We start from the raw sequence: 21,609 nt of genomic DNA, 5'->3' as shown, positions 1-21,609 counted from the left end.
TCCTCATTCTGTCCGATTGACTCGTAGAGCAATGTGTACTGTGGGGTGTCGGCATTGCCCACCCTATATCCCTACAGTCTTCCAAATCCCAGTATCTAGACGAAATCTTCGGCACGGCACATGCAGGAAACACATGGGTTGGGCGCAATCCCGTAATTCTACGCACCCTGGTCGATGCGAAGGCCTTTGAAACGTAATGGTCCCATAGGTCAACATGTTTCTGCCCCTCACACCCTCATACAACCGAGCCTTTGAATTTCTTTTACGCATTGTGGGCAATCCGAGTGCCGCAGAAACGAGATTCAGGCACATCTTCCTTTCTGATCACTGATGAGTGTTGTTTCAAGCATATCAAATTATCTCAACATTTGGAAGAGCATGTGAGAGCACTGCCGAACTTTGCTAGTTATACAATGTGAAAACATTACACGCAATTCAATCGTCTATTTTAGACGAATGCATTGCAGGCGGCCCTTAGGTCGTCCACTAGTACTCGTCCTGCAGTCTACATTGATCTGACAAGCCGCCATTTCTACCTTGTAAGTGGCATGGTGTCTCCGTTTTAGGGAGCCTTTCCCTTTTCAAGTTACTCACACTACAAGTTGAGAACGGCTCCACGATGATCATCAAGCGTTACTTGTGATGGCGTCGTTGATACGAGGCTAGATCCGAATACATATAGAAGGCTATGGTGCACTTCTCCAAGTCCCTTTCTAGTCCAAGCCTTTTCTGAATTTCTTTTCTCCGGACTTGTACGGACAATACAGCGTGGGGACAGTAGCTACTGAAGCTACTGAACCTTAATTTACCATCCATTTCCGATCTCTCTGAGTCGAAATTCAACATTCCTTCTAGCATTAGCGACTCCTGACCAGTCTTTATATTCTATCCGCATAGTACACAACACGAATATAATACTCGGGTCATCCTCCCCTGGTACATGCATATCAACTGACGTGCAGGGCCCTACGGAAGTAAGCAGCTCGACTAGCCGTCTAGGCCGAACACGTGGTGCGCCGACTATCCGGAGACAATGTATCCCCCACCTATTTCAACAACTTCATCCTCCTTCGAAGAACATAACACATTCTCGACGCCTTTACTGAAAATGTACTGGAACGGCATTTACTATCCCAATTGGCGGATCTATCGGGATCAACCCCCGTCTTCACTCAATTTTGATGTGATTTCTCATGCATTCTATGCTTTTGCTTGGTACATAATATTCTTCCAGCCTACCCTTCCATTTTTGATGATCTGACTTTTGAAATAGGGTGAAGACAGATGGAACTGTTTATGTATGATTCATTTCTTACGGACCTTCATAGGACCATACATGATGCTAAATTATTATAGTTGAGCGATGAATGGGCAGACACACAGATAGAAGTGGCGGGGACTGACGACGTGCCAGCAACTAAAGGTTGCTTGAACTCTTTTGCACTCTTGAAGAAAAAGTATACCAAGCTTCGTATCGTTCTTTCTGTGGGTGGAGGTGGAAAAGGAAGTGAACCATTCGCAGAAGTTGCCAGGAATCCGACTGCTAGAGAAACGTTTGCGCAAACATCATTGGCTCTTTGTCAACAGTTCAACCTCGATGGAATAGACAGTAAGTCTTTTTTTGGTACAACTGTTGCTTCACAAGACTTACGGTTGATATAGTCGATTGGGAACATCCATCAGACCAGGCACAAGGCCAGCACTACATTGCGCTATTAGCCACACTACGACACTACCTTCCAGGACCACGGTACACGCTCACGTCGGCGCTACCAGCAGGCGAGTGGGCTCTCCAGCATATCAACCTAGGCCATGCTGCGCAATATCTCGACCTCATCAATCTCATGTCCTACGATTACTCTGGTCCCTGGGTGCAAAAGACTGGCCACCAAGCGCAACTGTTCACCCCCCAAATACCCCACAGCCCCGAGGCAGCGATCTCGTCTCATTCCGCCGTGTCATACATGGTTCGACAAGGTGTTCCACCCAGTAAGATACTCCTTGGAATCCCTGCTTATGGGCGCTCCTTCACTGGCACGCAAGGCGTGGGTCACAGTTTTGAGGGCCAGGCTGGAGAAGAAGGTACGTTCGAGTACCGGGATCTCCCCAGACCTGGAGCTACAGAACATGTGGATGAGCAGGTTGGAGCGGCTTACTGTGTTGGCGGAGACGGTGGGTTCGTCACCTATGACAATCCGCAGACGGTACATATGAAGGCAAGATATGTACAGCAGAACGGCCTGGCTGGGCTTTTCTACTGGACTGGAACGGGCGATGTATGCCAGCATACGCAAAAGGACAGGAGTCTAGTCTACAATGGGTTCATGGGATTGTTTCCCCAGTGAAGTAAATGATGATAACGTCCAACGAAAATTTAGCATGAGCATGAGCATAGCATAAGCATCAATTGGGTACCTGGTCAGCGACGTAAGGTTTACTTGATTACATACAGGGTGGCGATGTATAACGATTTTATGGAATCCAATAAACCTGATGACTATACTCTAAGCTCTCCAACAGTGAATCTTAATCTGTCGGCTGGAAAGGCGCACACATTGTTGATTCGCACTGATGACCATATCCAATAAACACATTTGCAGACCCTCTCTAAAAGTACTTCCCCGACGTCATACCCAGCAACCCCCAAACCGCAACCACGCTCTGGTATCCCGCGCGCATCCTCACAGATCCCGGCGCCCCATACTTTGAACACACAAGCCCATCCACGACCGCCATCCACCCGACACAAGCCAGTAGCGTGTCCACAGCCTCGATATGTCCTCCCAGGTAGATAGTCCAGATGGCCAGGCCAATAGTAGTAACTCGAGAACCTTCAACCTTGATGACAGGCCAGGCGCCCTTTGACGATGCGATGTTTGAGGAAAAGCCATAGGCGAGGAGGGCGCTCTCGGGGCCGGATGTCAGGGACATTGTGCCACCGAGAGTCCAGATGGTGGCGAGGAGGAGGGGTGGGATGTGTCTGAGTGCGAAATGCTCGAACATGCTTGTTTGTGTGGTTTTAGGTGATGGCTGATTGGGTGGATTTCGAGATGACGCCGTACTTGCTTTGGAATGGATATAGCAAGTGAATTTTAGGGTTGAAAGTATTGTAAGTGGCGATGGAGAAAATCACTTTGTAGGATATAGGTAGAGTAATTGAACGTTGGTTCGATGGGGAGAAAAGTGCAGGCGTGAGAGATTTAAATCCCTGAGGTTGTTCACTAGCATTAGGCAGGCGGGAGGCGTAGCTAGGCAAGGCAGATTCTAGGATGCGAATGGCACAGAAATCTGAACTAAGTGAGCGGGGCGTTGCGAGCTTTACTTACAAAACATAGTATCGGCACTGTCTATACGTGATAGTCAATGATCGGCTCTTCTATAGATGGATGTGTGTATTATGAGAAAATTATTAGTATAGACAAAATCAAGCCACCATTCTCCTATGCCAGGTCGATCCATTGTGCTCTGTCTCGATCCATGTCACGAATTGCTTCAGGCATAGAATAGAATCCGTACACACCGACGCTAGAAGATGCTCCCAGACCTCAATGAATTGATTTGTACTCTAAATACCTATATCATTTACCGGATGCGTAAAATTAAGATGCCTTCTGGCTTTCTCCTGCAAATGGTACACTCATGCAGGATTCCCCACAAACGCTCAGGATGTGTAATCGCAATGCTGACCCTACCTTACACATTGGCGCATGCTTGCATTTGCTCTTCTACACGTCTTGTACATGAAACATGAAATTTCAATTTAGAAAAATGCGACTATGAGTGGTACACATACCTATAGTTACCTCTGGACCTCCGTTTAGGTCAAGACTAGTACACGATATCTGTCCATAGACCCACGTCGAACAAACAAGATGTAGAGTACTATCTCACAAGCGAATCCGAGTGATTTATTACATATAATTTCATCAGCAAAGTTTCATCATGTTCTCCAACCTAGTAAATATTCGTGCGAATGATCTGGGACGTGGCATAGACACGTATGGGGAGCCTTAGCAAGCTTGAGCCGCAATCGATTGACAAGTTTAATAAATAGCCACTCTACCCGATGGCACTCTTTGGGAGGTTTGTGGTGCAATGCCCAGACTGTTGTGGGATTTTCTTGGGATTTCCGATCTATATATTCCTGATTATCTTACATGATCTCCGGATAACCTCATCCTGTCCTGATATACTGCATTAATACTACCCATACGGCGGTTAGGACATTATAACTACCCATTCAAACCATCAATATGCAGCACCAGGCAAGCGTAAATAGCTGGCTGACATGCCACGCACATATTTGATCCCAAGGAGCTAATTGACGAACAGCCCAGTCAAGTCTCGAGAGAAATGTCGTTAAGTTGTCCTTCTTCTCTTGAAGTATTCTGAATCGTTCGCAAATCGTGTGTATAGATCGCTGGATAGCTTATTGCGACACTTCGCCGGAATCGAGTCTATAGTTGCTTCCGCTGATCTGCCAGTTGCCTCAGCGATACTCGTGTCTTTCTTCACGGAGGTGTGAGATTCGTGACTCATGGTTCGGGGACCTGTCTCTGGGCCTGTCATAGCAGTGACAGAGCTTAAATCTGGATCCGCGTCCTGATTTAATGCTTCGGCATCCCCGAAACGCTCCCGATTGTTCGCATTCATGATCGCCTGATCTCTCTGCTCTTTTGCCCAATCCCTCGCGTTCAAGAAAGCTTGAAGCCCTTGTCGGAAGGTTTCAGCAGAAGTATTCAAAAGATAACCTCTCACTAGGTTCATATAATACTCTGGTTGGCCTCCAACAGTTCGCGGTGGATTTATGTGGATAGTAAATATCCGGAGTGTTCCTTGTTGGTATGTGCACGTTATTGCAGAAACACGACCGTCATAAATGGGCTCGCTTTGTCCATATGACTGCAAACTGTGCATGCCTCTTGCTCCCAACGCCCCATCGTAGCATGCTTGTCGATTAGCTACATCTAGCGATCCATCCGGCCCTTTCACTGCTAGAAACAAATTGGGTACCATAGGGAGGTCCTCTTGTGTTGAAGGAACAATTTTCCCGCTTAGTTTGTCGCGGATCGTTCTACTGAGCAGTTCTGGGCAAGCACCATAGTAAACATCCGGGTTACCGGGTTTCAGGGTGCCATCCGTTAGGGGATCGAGGTTGGTGAATGGAATTCCCCCTGAGCGACATCTAGTGCCCGGAATATCGCCTTCGATGAAGGGAAGCACCAACTCTGAGATGTGCTTTTCTTTCGAGGCTTTGGCATCCACTTGCCAGAACCTCGCATAGGCTTCATTTCCAAAAGTAGAGTGTGAAATAGAAGGCCGAGGCTTGTCTATCATCCGGCAAATTTCATCCGAGTCTGACGGCATTGTAGGAGATGCGTCATTTGGGTGTGTATATCCGAAGGGGTAGATTCCATTGTAAATGAGGTGCAGCCGGAAGTTGCGATCGTAGACCCCTGTACTCTTGGATATATCTGTACTCGTATGGGTACTCGCGGGGATTGCAAGACTCTGGACTTGGGCTCGACCTCTTGATCGTCCCCTTGGTTGTCCCCTCGGCCCTCCCCTCGGCCGACCTCTCGCTCGTTCTGGGTTCATATCGTTGGCCAAAAGACCAATCCAGGCAGGAGACTGTTCAGCATAGTCAGATTTCACTCCATATGTTTTCTTGCAGTACGTACACTCCTTAGATCTGAAAGGTCCGGTCCGCCTTGTCTAGAAAATACCTTCAAGCTTTTCAAAGTCGTCGCAGTGCAGGTGGAAAGAAAGTCGCTTGTGGATTGGACTGACACGCAGCTGTTCCGCCTCTTAGCTGTGCCTTTCCGGGTAACTGACCGGTGGGCGTGTTGATGTGGTGGGTAAACTGGGCTTTGAGCAGCTTCGACGTTCCTTCTATTGAGTTCTCGCAAAGCTCGCTTGGTTAAGTAGACTGTTGGTAGATTGTCCCAGAAAGCGGGAGGCGTTAGGGGGTTGTTAAGATTGCTGGTTATCCTGCATTTCGCTATGACTGGGCCTTCCCTTTGTTGAACTGAATGGTTACGCTTCTGTCGAGTTAGGTGAGGCGATTCGTGCGTAGGGTGGTCGTAAGAAGATGGGGATGAAGATGACACAAGGGAGACTGAAAAGGAGCAGTGCATGTCTATCGCTTTGGGTGCCATGGCAGTGAATTGCTTTTGTTTTTGGTCATGTATGTTTCTCAATTTTGGCGAATGCGAATGTTTGCTTTCAAATTAATCGCCCAAAGTAGGACTGTGCCTGAGTACAATGAGAGTGAAACAAAGCCAACCTGATTTGGGTGCGCTAATCCAGGATGAGCGCACCATGAAGTGTATCTTCACGGGTAGCTTTGGATACAATAGGTACAGATTTCACTTTAGCCCTCCGTGCGCGAGTGAGACGCTTTGTCAGTTGAGTCAATAGGCAACCTTGTTACGTGGCAACACTCTCGTGGAAGTGATACTAAGAAAGCAAACCTGGGGAAAGAATCGCTTCCCAGAAGTACTTTGTTTCCTGTAGATATTCGATCACCATAGCTGCCCCCACGGGACATTTGGTTGGGAGGGAATCTTAGTATGGCGCTGGAACTGAAAATAAAGATGAGATGTATCTGTCCCAATATGCTACTTAGCTGGCATGCTGCACCCGAGAGCATGAGGTATTCAGTAGACTAAAAAGTAAATCGAGAATTCGAGATAGTTGCTTTTTAATTGGACTTAGAGCTGCCTCTCATCGCATACGACCTCACTCCATCCACCTCCCATCTTTACACCACCCTTCTAGTCTACCTTGAACAATTTTGGGGCCTCTTCGCCTCCTCACAGCCCTCCACGCATCGATTCCCTTCCAAACAACCACGCAACTTCCCATCCTAACGACTCTTAACAACAACACTTCAACCCACCATGTCCACAGATTTGGCGTATCAAATAACACGCCCACCCCAACAAGTATTTCCCAAATGCTCTCCTTACAACCACCGGATGGAGGGTTGGTTCCTGCTTTGATGAAATACATAACGAGCACCTGCATGCCGTAATACATGGCTAGAAACCCCATCCGTCTCACAATTGAGTTTCTGCACAGCAATCTCGCGACAGTCTTTCCTCTCCCATTCTTCTCCAAACTCCCCCTCCCATTGACATCATCACGGCACTTGCTTCCTCCAATCCGCTCGTCGAAACGATCCATCACTGGTGTTTCCCCCACCGCCAGTGGTCCACAATGGTACGCGAGCGGGTCTCGAGAGTGCTGGAAAGAGGGATCAGTATTCGCGTGAAAGATCATGAGGAACCATGATATGCACCACATTCTTCCTTCTTCTTCTATAGTTTCCTCCTGTCCCTCGACTTCCTGTCTTTGCGCTCCGCCGTTTCTCTCCCGCTTCTTAGAGAGGTGGAGCGCGTATTTTTGGTAGAAATCTAGATCATCGAGGACGAGATATGCAAGGAGGAAATGTATGAAGGACGCTTGAGACGAGTCTAAAGCGTACGGTTCATTCGTTAAGAAAACCATGACCTTTAAGAGGTAGGGAATCGTGTCGTGAAGAGATAGTAAGACTGCGGAGAGGAATGCGCTCGATGTGGGAGAGAGACGGAGTTCCGTCAGGTTGGAGAAGCGGCTTGTTGTGTAGATTATCACGCCTAGGATCGCAGTACCGAGACTCGTCGTGGCGATGCTGTTACTTCTATGTGGTAGAATGAAGTTGGTGATGAGGACGGAGAGGAGGGAGATGAGACATTGGGTGATGAAGGGGACGAGGGATGGCGAGACCATTCTGGCTGTGGATGATGATGTGTGGGAGAAGGAAGAAGGGTTATTGTATTTCGTTTCTATGCTCTACGTGTTCGTTGAATTTGTTGTTGAGGGGATGGGACTTTTTCCGTGGTTGAGAGGTCATACGGAATCCACAGCACTGGAGCACTGGCTCAATGGAAATGTTGAACCTTCTTGACGCCCAGGTTGTCGGATTCCAAGCCTTAACACTATTCTTTTGCACTTTCAATATACTATGCCGCAACGCCCCTGCGATAATCTTCAAGCAGGATGTTCAGGTTTGATAAAAGCTTTAAACGCCAATTCAACTCATACTGCAGCTAAAAGTAGATAACCAATACCGACCGACGACAGGATAACGGTTAGCCATCAGATCCCGCCTGTCCGGCTTAGTCAAATGGAATGAGTTCTGGAGTTGTGATGAGTTTTGCAACAAACTAAGGCTAATGTTTATAGATGATTAAATCAATTAAGGGAGGCTCTGAACCTTGGGAGAAAATTTGGGGTTGTGTGATATGCTAATTTTGGTCAGTGTTGCAGCAATGTTAGCTTCAAGGGCCTTGGTGTACGCAACTTGTAGTTTTAAAAGTCCAAGATCAAGACTAAGGTGTTTATTGAGTGATGCAACCGACTATTTCCACCGATAGAGACAGGCCCGATCAGTAAAAGGTATCAGTCCCCAGAAAGTGTTCAAGGACCTTGGCTAGCAAACACCATAATGACTCCTAGGGACTACAGGCTAATCAAGCACCGCAGTGATAAGCAATGATTACAATAATTGAGGAGAGCACGTACAATAGAAGGAGTGAATCTGTTGTTTTAGACTCAGAGGGGTTGGAAAATACAAATCAGTTCAAAGACTAGTGAAGAAGCACTACGAATGTTCATGAAGATAGATGGTATGGGGGCTACGTTTGACCCTGAAATTCGTGAACGGTGACATGAGAATTAACAGTACTTCACAAGGCAGATTTGGTTCGATATGTGGAAGTCAATGAACTCAGATTTTCCGACTTGAGAACAGATTCTGCATCTGAAAATAACAATGACCGGTGAGTCCACCATGTGCACTACTTTGGAATTACACCCAATTGTAGTCCCAAACTTGGGGCAAGGAAATTGCCTGACTGTACTGTGAGTCTGTGGCTGTCACTAATGCAGATGCACTATAACGTAAAACCCAGCACATGGAAGAGTTTCAATCAACGTCAAGGTGGACACTGAGTTGCTACCTTGCAGGCAAGCTAGATGAGCTTTGAGACAAAGGTCACCGCTCCTGAGGTATTTTGAGGCTTGGACAGCGGAATGCCGTCTTTCCGGAGAGAATAATATACAATCCCCTAGATTGGAGTCATTTCCGTCCAGAATAGGAATATGCATTTATTTGACCGGACCTCTTGGCCTCAACGTTGACGAGTTGTCCAAAAATTGGTAGGCCCAGAAGACTTCTTGAATTGGAGGGTGAGGTGAATAGGCACTTTCACCCTTGACAATCTGCAGCACCCATAAACGAGCTCGTGACCGCGCGCGTGAGACGCTATATTCATGGAGGACGCGTAAAGTGGGTTCGGGCGATACAGCCAGGATGACCTGGTATGCTGCAGCCCTGAGTGGTTCGCAGTAGAAGAATACCTGCAGGCCAAGGGTGGGTGGAGATAGCCTCGTGAAGGCAGTGTCATATTTGACGTTCGTCCGATGGCGCAAGCAGAAGCGCGAGGCAGCAGTTGCATGCATTGCACAGGGTTAATGAGGTATACTGGACCATTCAAATTACAGAGTCACCGACAAGATTGCTGGGAAGCCATTCATCGATGACGATGTTCCGGAGATCTACGCATATCAACGATAGAAAGACACAAGGCTGAACAGCAGTGGCGCTCGACAGGCGGTGAAGCAATTGAGTTGGCATGTTTCTTGGGATTTCAGAGAATGACATCTGTCAAGGCTTTTCGATATATGGAAGTGAAACCTAACCTATTGTCTTGTTGTCGTGCTGTTGAGATTGTGAATGAAGTCTCATTCAAAGTGTGCTGATAATAGAAACAAGGGTTGTAAACGACCAGCATCGATACAGATACTACATAAGGCTCGTATTCTTTGGGTCGAAAGTTCTAGGCAAGCCACTCTTCGAGATTTCCCATTGATCATTGGTGATTGGTTTTCTTGATCATGGTTGTCGAATACAAAGATGACTCAAGTTTGAAGACAGTTCTTGTATACATTACGATTGTACTGCCAAAAGCTATCATTGCTTTCTGAGGTTGCTAGCTACTTGAAAAACCATGTTCGCGAAAATGCAAAGCAGAGTACGCAGTCTTTTGTTTTCTCACGCTTTCGTGATTGGCTTAGAGGTGTGACATAAATTGCATTCAACATACAAGTTCAGTGCTATCTTCTCAGATTTCTGAATTACACTAATCAATGTATTGACCCACGAAACATGGATAATTAGACTGCTGATACACTGTTCCGGGGGTGAACATGCGAATGCCCAAGAGCCGAGCTCTCACTTTGAGGGACCGTAGCCACTACTCCCCACTTTGATCGCTAAGGGTCAAATACCGAGGTCTTACAGCCAATTCAACTGATCCCATGTTCCTTCTATGCATTTCGTAAAACTTTTCAGAATTGACTGAAACGGGCAAAACATGATAAACCTACCAAACTGTTCACTTACTCTTGAGCACTGCAAAAAGTTCCAAAACTGTAACAACCGTATCGGCTCAGATTTCCTCTAGGGTTGCTACATGACAACGATGCGTAAAGTATGGAGCAAATACTCCGTAAACTATGCATTCATGTTCTCCATGTTAGCATGGTTATTATGGGTTGGCGCACCAATCCGCTAAGCTAGAGGAGCAATTCGCGTGAATCAACATGGGTGCAAATATGCACAGCCAGTGAAGAACATCAAAACCGCATAAGTGATGTTGCGAAGATATGAGAGCCGTCGCATACAAGCGGTGTAAGAAGCAACATGATGGCTGCGTGGTACCGCTTGTCCGACGTCCCTGGACACCATCTTTCATTGAAGATCCATAACCAGTGAACAGACCATCCTCGTGTTGTTCAACTACAGTACTCCGTAGCACTACGGATCACTGCGTACAATATTACAGAGAAGTCCGTACTGTTGTGAAAAGTTGTATCTACGAGTACCAATGCCAATACCACAACATACGGAGTATTCCCCCCTACTCCTAAGTACGTTGCACTGCCTTAGACCAAGACCAGGGATCCTTGGTCATCATGTGCGTCTATGTTATACAAGACCAAGCCGATGTTGCACACAAATCTGCGGTCCGAGAGTGTCATTCTACAGAGATCGATTGAGCATGCATTGGACTTCCACAGCAGCTCATGTGTTTGTGGCACTCCGTCTTGGGGAGTGGAGACTTAGAGTACTCCGTATACAGTCCGAGAAATCAAGTTGTTACACCCGAATTAGCATGTCAACGATATTGTGGAAGTGACATTGAACGACAACACCAGTCACTGCTATTTGCAGTTTTACTTCAGTGTTGGCCTCTCCACGTGTCCGATTCAAAAGCAAGGTCATAAAGTATAGCGCTCCTGCGGCAAAGTTAGCTTTCTTGATTGGACTAGGCAAAGTCTTATCAACTCCAATATATGCCCCTCCTTTTCGCTAGCTCGACTGTGCCTCATAGATGGCCGCCGAGAAGGAAATCGCCATTTGAACGCAGGATAATGCCTGTCAGCCGTAACAGGCGCTGCTTGCAGCGTTCGATGATGCTAGTCAACCCTGTCGGGCACTGCAAATCAGTTTGTCGAGCAGATGCACGTAATGGCGTCGGTTTTGCCAGTGACCGAGTTTCTCATCAGTCTCACTTCAGCAACTGAGCATTATTTGGACTGCATTAGGGAGGACACGTTTTGTTTCGCTGTAGAGGTTTGAATAGCTGACACTGGAATTTATTTTGAGATTTATTGGCCTTCTTAGGAGAGAGGAACTGAGATATTGATGCCGAATGTGGCCACTATTCAACACTCGTACTGTTAGCGACTGATTGTTGACTACGAAATTGCGCAGGACACGGCAAACTATTCATTGTAAGAGATGGCAAAATATTCTGTTAAATCAACATTTGTTCTTCATTTTCTCATCCCAAATTTTCAAAACTACTGTAGCCCCTGCGAAACGTGTACTTGCTAAGCCAGAGTCATGTTTCACGGGTATAACCGACAACCGGCTGACCATGCTCATGCTGCTTGACAATATTGATGTTCCGGGAAAGCTGGCTCGCCAGTCCCGTCTACAATACGAGGTTAGCTGTCCTTCTTCGACAGTTGCATCTTCCGTCGCTCGGCCATGCACCAACACACATGTCTACCCTGTTCACTTACGACAGAACGTCCTCCAAAAATTGCACATCAATCTTCTCGACTTGACCGGTCTTCTACAACTCACGATCATGCCACGTTCGATGCATATCTTTACACAGACAGGGTACCCTGTACCCCGTGGCCTATCTGCGAGAAAATACAGCAACACTTCTAACCCTGTGATGCAAGACAATTGCATGTACGTACGCGCTTTGTGTTACCCCATCTCCTGGGGGAAGCGGGCGTGCACATAGCGCCTGGTGTACCTCGTCAGCCTAACCCTTCTGTAGCCCTCAAGCACGAAAGTTAGGTGATTCGTTCAACAAGATTGTCCTTGATCAAGTATGAATACGGCAGAAGATGAATATATAAGTTGCCGGATCTTCATCGCAAAAATCAAAGTGACTGGAGTCAACAAATTGATGGTTGATTTTTTCTGCTAAGCTCTTGAAGACTTTATCTCATACATCGGAACGAGGATGTCGAATATGTCCGATCAAAACCCATACGTTCCGCTTGGCGAAGACAGTCATAGATCTGACCCCGCCCACTTCTTCAGATCGGTATTCTCACACCCTTTCCTCATCAACGACATAAACGATCATCATTACGATGGGGACATCAGGCCCAGATTCCCTGATCTACGCTACATTCGAGCGAAATGGTTTGAGAATAACCTTCTAAATCTCCGGTCGCAAATCTACGCGCTCGGCGACAAGGCGATTAGGGGCGATTTCAAACCAGATGATAAGGCCACTCAAGCCTCATATGAGCAAGCCTTGGAAGCATTACTCACAGAGCTGGATCATTACAGTACGTTTGGAATTTTAATATTTCGCGCGATGTCTCTGATCGTGTCTATTAGGCCGAATCCATGAACAGGATCAGTTGGCGGCTCAGGCACATTCTGTCGACAAATACAATCTCGATAATGTCGTCAGACACAATATCAACCCGAACGCGACTCATGCGCCTAATGGACAACCGGTAGGCTTCTATGGGGTCTTTGGCAGTCCTGCTCCGTTGTCCCTTTTCGCGTTGCGACAGAGCGAGCCCAACTTCTTCCGCCAGATCGTCCTCAACGTTCTGGCACGGATGTACTACCGTTTATACAATCGTCTAGCGCGTGTGTTCAATTTTGAAGAACAGAGCGAGGCCCAGGACATCAGCAGCCGAGCAGTCGAGGTTATAGTCGGAGGTCTGGAATGCACTTTATCAGTTGCTTATCTCGCGGGAGCAGTGCTCCTCTCTGTGAAACTCTCCGGCCAAATGGAAAGGATTATTGCCATGTCCGCGATGAGTCTACTCTTCCCATTCACGGTCTTGTTCCTCAGTGAGAAAGCCATGCGATTTTTCATGCTTTGCGCAGCGTAAGTTCGTTCCTTTTGTCATTGATGCGGCTAAGAAAGTAACAGGTTTTGGGCTGTGACTGCGACTCTGGTGTCGTCAAACAGATCAGATCTCAATTACGTCATGTCTTATGACCGCTTCTAGATGACCAGCGTAACTATTCTTTTGCCGTGAGGGTAGGGTCATGCTGGTTGCCAAACGTCCTCCACTTGTCTACCTGGACATTCGAGTTGCATTTTTCTATCCGATCATACACCGTCTACTGAATCATTTCACGTGCTCTTTGCTACTGCGCCAACTAACTAGTTACCCCTTTCCCTTAAGTCATCTCAATCTCGTTAGTTAATGTTCGACCTCTCCTTGATTGCACCATCTTTCCACGCTTATATCCTTCGCCTTCATGAAACTTTTCCTTCTTGCGACTATTTTCTTTTCTTCAGTCGATGGCGGCTCCTCCCCATCTCGGATTAGTCTACTAAACATTATAGCTGTGGAAAATCTATCGATTCACCATTGATGCCGACGAGCAGTGAATGTACCGCACACACGTCGCTGGCATGCTTCTAAGAAACCCAGGCCAGACACTCCTCAAGGCCATGGAAGCATATACGGACCAACCTATCTGATCATTCAAGAGTTATTCACTGGTAGTAAAAAGGGACTGCACGGGAGGATCGCCAAAAATATCGACTTATCAAGAGGAATTCCGAGGATGCGCCATGGACAGGTCAACTACGGGAGTCTTTCCTGGGACACACTTGTCTGCACCGGCCGGGTAAACCGCACCACGCCTTCCAATGTTCCCAATACACTCAATTGTCTTTGAAACCTCATCCTGATCTTGAGACGAGTTGTCGGCGAGGCTGGGCGGTGATGGATACTGGACTGTTAACCCGTCAAAAACGGACTAGCGCCAACATGGATGGCGAGCTCTGCCCACGACTGACACCCCTCTGTGACGACCTCTCCAGAGTCACACGAAAGAGTGTTAGTTACGAACAATTGTATTCTTCATTCTTCATTGGAATCCTTGGATGAACGCGTCCAACATTAGCTCTATACGACCGTCTCTCACCAGGATGCCAGACAGCTACTTCCGCTACCCGGTGCGACTGGATACTACGCGTACGGTCAACAAGAAAGCCAGAGAATACTGGAAGAAACGCTCACAACAAGCAGGATATGGCAGCAATCCCTCGGGTGTCGCTTGTATACTCGGTGATCCCAAGCCCGATTGCCCATGCTACGTCTGCTTCAAGCCGGCTGATTCTACACCTCCAACGACGACGACTTCTCCCACGCAAATACAAAGCCGTAACGCTTGACACCTTATGCTGCTATGCTCAGCCTACAGGCAGAACGCTGCTCAACTGGCTCGAAGACTAAGGACGTATGGTACGGGTCGAACGTCAAATTAGAACGTGCCCTGCACAGTGTGTGCCGCAGAGTCAAATTATCGGTACATGAAGTTGGGGGCATGAACCATCCAAGCACGCTTATCTCAACTCTGGGAACATTCTTTCGCGCTCAAACATCTCAAGACTTCACGCTCTCTAGACCTCCTTTCGTCGCCCGATAAAAACACGTTTGATCCCAGTATTGCCAGATCTATTCAGCAACGTCGACCCAACACCTCGACCCAACACCTCGACGCGTGTCCGCGTCCGGTCGAACAACCTACAACCTTCCCACGCTCATTCTCGGTTCATACCACCCAGACGCGCTAGTCTTCTTTCACCGTCTTAGATTGGAGGAGCATCAAAGTGGACAGGAACAGAATATTTGTCGTCAAGGTATTGAGAGTCGGAAAATCACTCGTTACAATCGAGAATAGGCTGTTTTGGTCTCTCGTTAAATCGAAAAGTTCGCTTTCGTCACTCTTTATGCAAGCAACGGTCCCTCCCCCACTCCTCTTAGCCCTACATTAGGATAGGTAGAATTGAACAATCGTTTACCCCCAACCAAATCATACTTTGCTCTGTCTCTTTCCGGTGCATTCAAGCTTGATTAGCGATCTCTACAATGATGGAGGCGATGGGGCAGGGTCTCGTAGGCGTGTATGGCATGTTAGTAGAGACCATCCAAAGTGCATCAGTACAAGTCTTATGTTATTTGTGTCGAGCTGGGTAAACGCATCTCAATACATCGATGCGCTCAACAGATAGACATCGGCCTTGTCCCATGTCATAAAAACAGGTAGGGGATTCATGAGCACAGGTATGATATGCTGGACAAGGCCCGCAATGCGTTGAAAAATACTATCTAGAGATTGAGGCAGACAATGCTTAGTTATCGCATGTGTATACATCCTCACAGAAGAATAGACAGTACGAATCCCTACGTCAGATTCATAATGAACGTCTGTCTAATGTTTCAGGAAGACCAAATATAATGCTATTCATCACGAATATGTTGCAGTGATAGTGTGGCCCACACTCTTCTTACTCTCTTCTCTCTTGCAATCACAGCTCCGTGCTTATTCTCTGATTAAATTCATTACTGATGGTACTATAAAATGGATAAGCATAAATCATCGATCCTATTACGTTAGTAGTAGGGAGGGAAAGGTGTAGTCGTATGCCATCAATAAGGTCGCGCTACTCTAAAGATTGCTTACCCGCCATCTACCAGCTTCCCTTCCCTCCAACCTACCTAGGTACTTATCACTGATGCTCTTCGTGACTATCACAATACAACAACAATTGGTATCACTTCGTCAGTTCAGCCACTAGACCGGGCTTCTGAGGAGCGCAATAAGAGAGAAAATAAAATTGGCAAATAAAAATTGGCAAAAAAAATTGGCAAAAAAAATGAGCTCGTAATTGGCCAAACCGAGACTCGAATGTAGCGCTCCTAGCCCGGGAAAGCTAGTTAGTAGTTGTGGTCTGACCATCCACACAACTTGACCCTACATTTCTTTTTGAGCTCGTAAATGGCCAAACCGAGACTCGAACGCACAGCTCCTAGCCAGGGAAAGCTAGGTAGTAGTTGTGGTCTGACCATCCACACAACTTTACCATACGTTTCTTTTTTCTTAATGAGAGATTGCTGATTTTTGAACCTTATATACACCGAAAATTGATCCTAACAGTGAACTTTATGTCACCAAGAGTCATTTATTGAGAACTGAGTGAGGCAGAGAATGTGATTGGTCTGAACGAGGCTAACTGTTTGTACGCAAACACACCAAGGAGCAACGAACACTGGCCCTGAGACATCACTTTCTACGAGACTGGAGGCTGGAGGCTGGAAAGAGTCTCTTGGAGATGCATCTACTAAAATTGCCTTCGAAGCGCGTTCATCTATCTAGTCGCCAAGTGTTCGGATGCACGGTAAACATCCGCGGTGGGAGTATGGCTCATAGTTCATAGGCAATCATGATGGTTAGGATAGCGATGATTGGTTTCTGACTACCCACCAAGATCTTAAGGAGCTTGTAGCGAGGAGGTCTGCATGAATCTCTCCGAAAATTGATTGGTACATAAAGCAACTCGTACCTACATATCACTGCTGTTTGGTGATGCCCTTTTCTAGTTGAAGCTGCAGGTAATATACTGGCGATTGGTCTACATGTCTTAGAAAAATGGCACCCCTGTCACAGCCGCAATTCTTGGTTTATGCATCGTACCCGTTGTGACAGCAACGCATACGATTAACGTTCTGTGGCTGAATCACGGGCTCTCTGTGGGTGGGGTTGATCGGTCAGTGGGAAATAAGTCATTTCTGTGTTGTTAGTTCTGTTACACAAAAATCTCCGCAGGGACCGGTGAGAAATTGAGTGGACGTGCGCGATGTTGGCTGTTCAGCAGCCACTTTGACCAGCCACCGTGGTGCCGTGGTGCCTGCTCGTACGGGACGTGGGGTCCATCATTCCTCCAAGGTGGGTTTATTATGTATAGTGCGCTGTTTATGTCGCTAGTGAAGGTTTCAATACTCCGTACATCAATGTTCTTCTCGACATATATCGCGATGGTTACATACACATCCAGAATGGTTTGGAGTGTGTAAGAGTGGGACGAACATTGAAGCAGCATTCTAGAATCTCCACTAAAAGCTCAGGAATTAACATCGTTCCCTACTTATAATGCTGGCTGATCTTGAAAACAACGCGAGTGATAACTAACATTGGGGGAGACCTGAAATCTTTCTCACTAAGCTTCTTCCTGTTATGTGTAACGTCACGATGTTCCAGTTACTTACCAACGTCAGAACTGTCATTCATTTCGGCCTAAGGAAAGGACGATTCCCATTCATTTTCTATAATGAAGTGATACAGGCTGCGGTTATATGATCATGACAATGTGGCGGCGTATATTCGTACGTTCAAGGCGCGCTTCTTCCAGAAGTAGTCAATGCTGGAGTTTTTTTGTCGTAACAATAGTAGTTAGTTGTACGTTTCTTGTACATCAAGTTATGAATTGACGGGTTTCTCTGCAATTGGCTGGGGAAAAGCAAGCTCTTGGGGCGGTCAACCTCAGCCCAAATATGTCAGTCCTGGCAGGGTATCCGGAGATATAGTTTCCCGCCCTCAGCCTTGCTATTTGTCTGTCCTGACGACTGGCCATCAGTCCCGGTAGTATGCGAGATGCTGACTGATTTAGGTGCAATCGTTTCAAAGGTCTGCTGATCACGACCTATACAGTATGGTCTCAAGATCAGGAATTTAAAGACCATCTACAACACTGTTGACAATGCACGTGCGTGATCAGCAATGATTGGGCTTGTACTATCTCCAGCCACTCCATTCAACCAATGAAATGTTTTTGCAGGTGTCTGATGGTTGGCAAAAGCCGTAGGCACCAGCATTTCCAAGATACTAACCTTGCGTTATCTCCTCCTTCTTATTGTTATTACATACTGATCACCTAAGCTTGTTGTTATCATTCTAATAAAGAGTCAATACCAGAGACGATCTCTGTTTTCGAGCTCTGAACTCTCTACAAGCGCTGCCACAACACGAGCGTTCTCCCAGAGGAAATCCGTCACATCAGGGAGTCTGCCCCATCATTCGCCCACAGCCTCCCATTCCACGCCCGTCGGAGGCTAGACTCATCTAGGTTGGTAACTTCATGAATACGCCCATCCGTCAATCGAACCATGTTTGAGAGAGTCGAATAGAAGAGGACATGGCGACAGATCTTGGGCAGTTGCTACTTGGCCACGCACTGCTTGGGCTTGTGGGTACAAGTCGCGAAAGAACAATCTTAGATGGCCTTGGTGACCCCTCCTCCGCGGTATAGTGCGGTGGAGAACGAGATTTCAGAATATCCTTGAGTCTCTGATATGAGGGAGGCTGGTACTGAAGGATGTGTGCACGAGCGCAATCCTCAATTGGTTGCTTGGCCGCAGCGCCCAGTCCAACAATAATCACAGTTCATAGGAGGAGATGGGTAGCTTAAAACACGAACGCCATCAATTCGCCATCAAAGATCTTCATGGATCAATGCACGCAATACTGAAGCGCGATGCTGAAGCAGGCTCCCGGTTGTGGACGCCACAACACAAAGCCAGGGTTTATGTGCACAATATGGTCCATGACCACCGGGAATGTTCCGGTCAAAAACTATAATTCAATACACTAAAATCTTACGAGGCTCTATATATTTTGAACAGTGTTGTATGCATCCTATTCGAACGTGTCTGAGCCGAAGAAGTTCAGAAAGAGATCAAAATGACTCCACTAGACTCTTGCTAAGATACGTGCAGCTATAGCAACATTCTCGCATTAACAGTGTGTGAAGGTGTTTGGTATCAAATTTCAAAGTTTGAGTAGCTGTGTACTTGTATAAAACACAATTCCCCTTCTCATCTGACCGATCTTGTAGTGGGGTCGCGGCCATCCTAGGGTCCGGTGTGGTCTCGCTCTGCCCCAGTCTGCTTCATTAAACTCAGCTGTGTTGGTGGCGCATCCAATTAGACATACTCTAATTAATCCCTTGCCCCTTAAGGTCCTGCAAGCACCACACTGGGAGTTTCAAAAGATTCTCGCTCATGATTCAGGTTCGTTAGGCATTCGAGCAGCAACAACGATAAGCAAACATTTGGTGTTCATCACAGGGTTGTATTGATCCTGCTGGTTGCGGTGAAAGTATCAGTGTCGACTGAAGAATGTGAACAGAAGATACTAGAGGCACTCTGGCGTAGCAGAGCCAAGCGGTGTCAACACTCTCTTATAGCTTGACGCATTGCATCGAAACGATGATTTGGTGGATTGCTCTAGGAAGTTTTACAAGGGTGATGCATCGACGCAATGTATGCCAGTGTTGGGTACAGGTGATTTTGCCGGGTCACTTAATCGTATACCATCTACTACCGGTTGGGCCTTCCATCGGTGTAATCAACAAGCCACGTGGGAGAAGACAGTACTACGTAGCCGGTAGTGTGAATACATTTCTGATAGGCTGACTTCCGCAGGGCTATGTATTTGCCGACCATTCGAACAGTAAAGCTTAATTCAACGTTGTGACTACTGAATACTTGATATACTGACAACTTTTAAGAACAGCGCGATCGTTACTAACGAGTGTGCGGTACAATAAATTTCTCGCCATATGACTACGTGATATTATTTCAATGCTCTGTAAATAACTATTGAATGAACTGCAGCGGTATCTTCTCGACACCCAGACGTTATTAGAAATCCCCGCGTCTACATGCAGTTCATAGCCAGAGTTTTAACTGCTGCGCTCGCCTATCGACTACTCTAGCTTAATCAGTTAAGGCTTTTCATAATGTGGCACTTGATACATTGTTTCTGAGGAATTTGATTTATTCGTAGGATAAGCAATAAACCCATTAATTGTATCTACTATATAGTTCATATCCAAACTAAGACAATCATGCAACTACTAACGTACTAGACGGGCGAGCTGATCACTCTGCCAAGACCACACCAACTTTTCAGTTACCACAGCAATTCATCACAGCAACAAATAATCTATAGTAAAATAATAGTAACTACTCTAAATAGGGACTATTTCTACATCTTTTTTACATGTACGTGAGTTATGCCCAGCCTTGCCGCACTGCCTGCAGCGCCTCTGAGTTAGCTCGTCTCTATCAACGTGCGCCTTCTTCTTGCCATTCTTCCCATTACTACAAGCCCTAAACTCTTTAAGAGCAGTTAATCGAGCGCCTTCCTCTATTGTAAGGTTACCTTCCTTCTGTAATCGCTTTCTTTTATGCGATCTACGTCGCGTGGCGGCTTCGTTAGCTGCTTGAAGCTCAGCAACCTGAGAGCGCAGTAGTACGATTGAATGCACCATCTGCGCAGCGCCCTTGGTAAGCTGATCAAGCGACTCAACCATTGAAGTTGGAGAGCTATTGAGGTGCTTTTGAACTCTCGACCGAACGTACGCAGATTGAGACCCAAATTCAATAGGATTACTGGGCGTTTTTGACTCCCAGGGGGTATTCTCTGCCGCAGGGGGTGTTGGCGTACGCAGTCGAACTTCAAGCTTTGATAGCACTGCCTCTGGGTTAAATGGAACTAGGCCAGCGCCTCGAAAGCTACCTAGGATATTGCTCTTTGTAATTGATGCGTTAAAAGCTGCTTGAAAGCAGGGTAAGAACTCGATTTTCGTGATATGGCTGATATGGCCGCGCATCAGCTGCTCGACTTGGCGCCCATACGCAACCTTCATAGGCGAAAAACAACCCACGTCTAGTGGCTGCAGCAGGTGCGACGAATGTGGAGGCATACAGAGAGTTATTATCTTCTGTTTCTCACAGAGCTGCTTGAATTCAAGCGACTCATGGCTCTCGTGGCCATCGATTATCAATAATCGATAGGTACCAATAGTACGACCCTTTGTATGCTTGTCAAAGTGCTTCAACCACTCAATACCAAGCTCGTTGTTCGTCCAACCGTTATTACTGACCGTGATAACCCAATCGTGAGGCAGGTTATCCTCCTTGTACCACGCAGAGAGGTGGTAGGCGCCTGCAAAAATAATGAACGGTGGGATCGCCCAGCCTGTGGCGTTGATGCCCTGAATGACTGTAGTCCACTCGCGATTGCCTGGTTGGAGCTGCTTTGGTCGAGTTCGTCTCTCAGAGCCTGTGACTACTGCTCCTGTCGATATCACGCCCATCATGAAGCCTGATTCGTCAAAGTTGTACGTGTCTTCATCAAGGATACCA

General features: G+C 46.8%; 5 protein-coding genes across 5 annotated transcripts; 2 read left to right on the top strand and 3 right to left on the bottom strand.

The window, feature by feature from the left end:
* The first annotated feature begins 1,035 nt into the window (after positions 1 to 1,035).
* Positions 1,036 to 2,598, top strand: BU24DRAFT_424445 (glycoside hydrolase family 18 protein). The gene is made up of 4 exons (XM_033528507.1): positions 1,036 to 1,215; positions 1,274 to 1,298; positions 1,357 to 1,609; positions 1,663 to 2,598. The coding sequence occupies exons 1-4, from the start codon at positions 1,109 to 1,111 to the stop codon at positions 2,343 to 2,345; spliced, it is 1,068 nt and encodes a 355-aa protein (XP_033381785.1). The 5' UTR covers positions 1,036 to 1,108; the 3' UTR covers positions 2,346 to 2,598.
* On the bottom strand, positions 2,379 to 3,198 carry BU24DRAFT_424444 (uncharacterized protein). The gene has a single exon (XM_033528506.1). It carries the CDS (start codon positions 3,001 to 3,003, stop codon positions 2,608 to 2,610), a length of 396 nt encoding a protein of 131 aa, XP_033381784.1. The 5' UTR covers positions 3,004 to 3,198; the 3' UTR covers positions 2,379 to 2,607.
* Positions 3,199 to 4,214: 1,016 nt separating this feature from the next.
* BU24DRAFT_394246 (uncharacterized protein) lies at positions 4,215 to 6,137 on the bottom strand (the record flags this gene model as incomplete). Its single annotated transcript, XM_033525220.1, has 2 exons — positions 4,215 to 5,542; positions 5,656 to 6,137. 2 exons carry the CDS (start codon positions 6,135 to 6,137, stop codon positions 4,360 to 4,362), a joined length of 1,665 nt encoding a protein of 554 aa, XP_033381783.1. The 3' UTR covers positions 4,215 to 4,359.
* A 604-nt stretch (positions 6,138 to 6,741) lies between these two features.
* Positions 6,742 to 7,773, bottom strand: BU24DRAFT_483182 (uncharacterized protein; the record flags this gene model as incomplete). Its single annotated transcript, XM_033533271.1, has 1 exon — positions 6,742 to 7,773. The coding sequence occupies one exon, from the start codon at positions 7,771 to 7,773 to the stop codon at positions 6,742 to 6,744; it is 1,032 nt and encodes a 343-aa protein (XP_033381782.1).
* A 4,711-nt stretch (positions 7,774 to 12,484) lies between these two features.
* BU24DRAFT_237794 (uncharacterized protein) lies at positions 12,485 to 13,571 on the top strand. The gene is made up of 2 exons (XM_033522255.1): positions 12,485 to 12,930; positions 12,983 to 13,571. Exons 1-2 carry the CDS (start codon positions 12,597 to 12,599, stop codon positions 13,489 to 13,491), a joined length of 843 nt encoding a protein of 280 aa, XP_033381781.1. The 5' UTR covers positions 12,485 to 12,596; the 3' UTR covers positions 13,492 to 13,571.
* The last annotated feature ends 8,038 nt before the right edge of the window (positions 13,572 to 21,609 follow it).

The sequence above is a fragment of the Aaosphaeria arxii genome, assembly GCF_010015735.1.
Source record: "Aaosphaeria arxii CBS 175.79 unplaced genomic scaffold BU24scaffold_6, whole genome shotgun sequence".
NCBI lineage: Eukaryota > Fungi > Ascomycota > Dothideomycetes > Pleosporales > Aaosphaeria > Aaosphaeria arxii.
This window is presented reverse-complemented; position numbering and strand designations above follow the sequence as displayed.

Coding starts and splice junctions, on each gene's coding strand:
- BU24DRAFT_237794 (XM_033522255.1), top strand. CDS start 12,597: ATGTCGAATATGTCCGATCAAAACCCATACGTTCCGCTTGGCGAAGAC. Junction 12,931..12,982: donor CACAGAGCTGGATCATTACA/GTACGTTTGGAA, acceptor CGTGTCTATTAG/GCCGAATCCATGAACAGGAT.
- BU24DRAFT_424445 (XM_033528507.1), top strand. CDS start 1,109: ATGTACTGGAACGGCATTTACTATCCCAATTGGCGGATCTATCGGGAT. Junction 1,299..1,356: donor AGACAGATGGAACTGTTTAT/GTATGATTCATT, acceptor AAATTATTATAG/TTGAGCGATGAATGGGCAGA. Junction 1,610..1,662: donor CAACCTCGATGGAATAGACA/GTAAGTCTTTTT, acceptor CGGTTGATATAG/TCGATTGGGAACATCCATCA.
- BU24DRAFT_424444 (XM_033528506.1), bottom strand. CDS start 3,003: ATGTTCGAGCATTTCGCACTCAGACACATCCCACCCCTCCTCCTCGCC.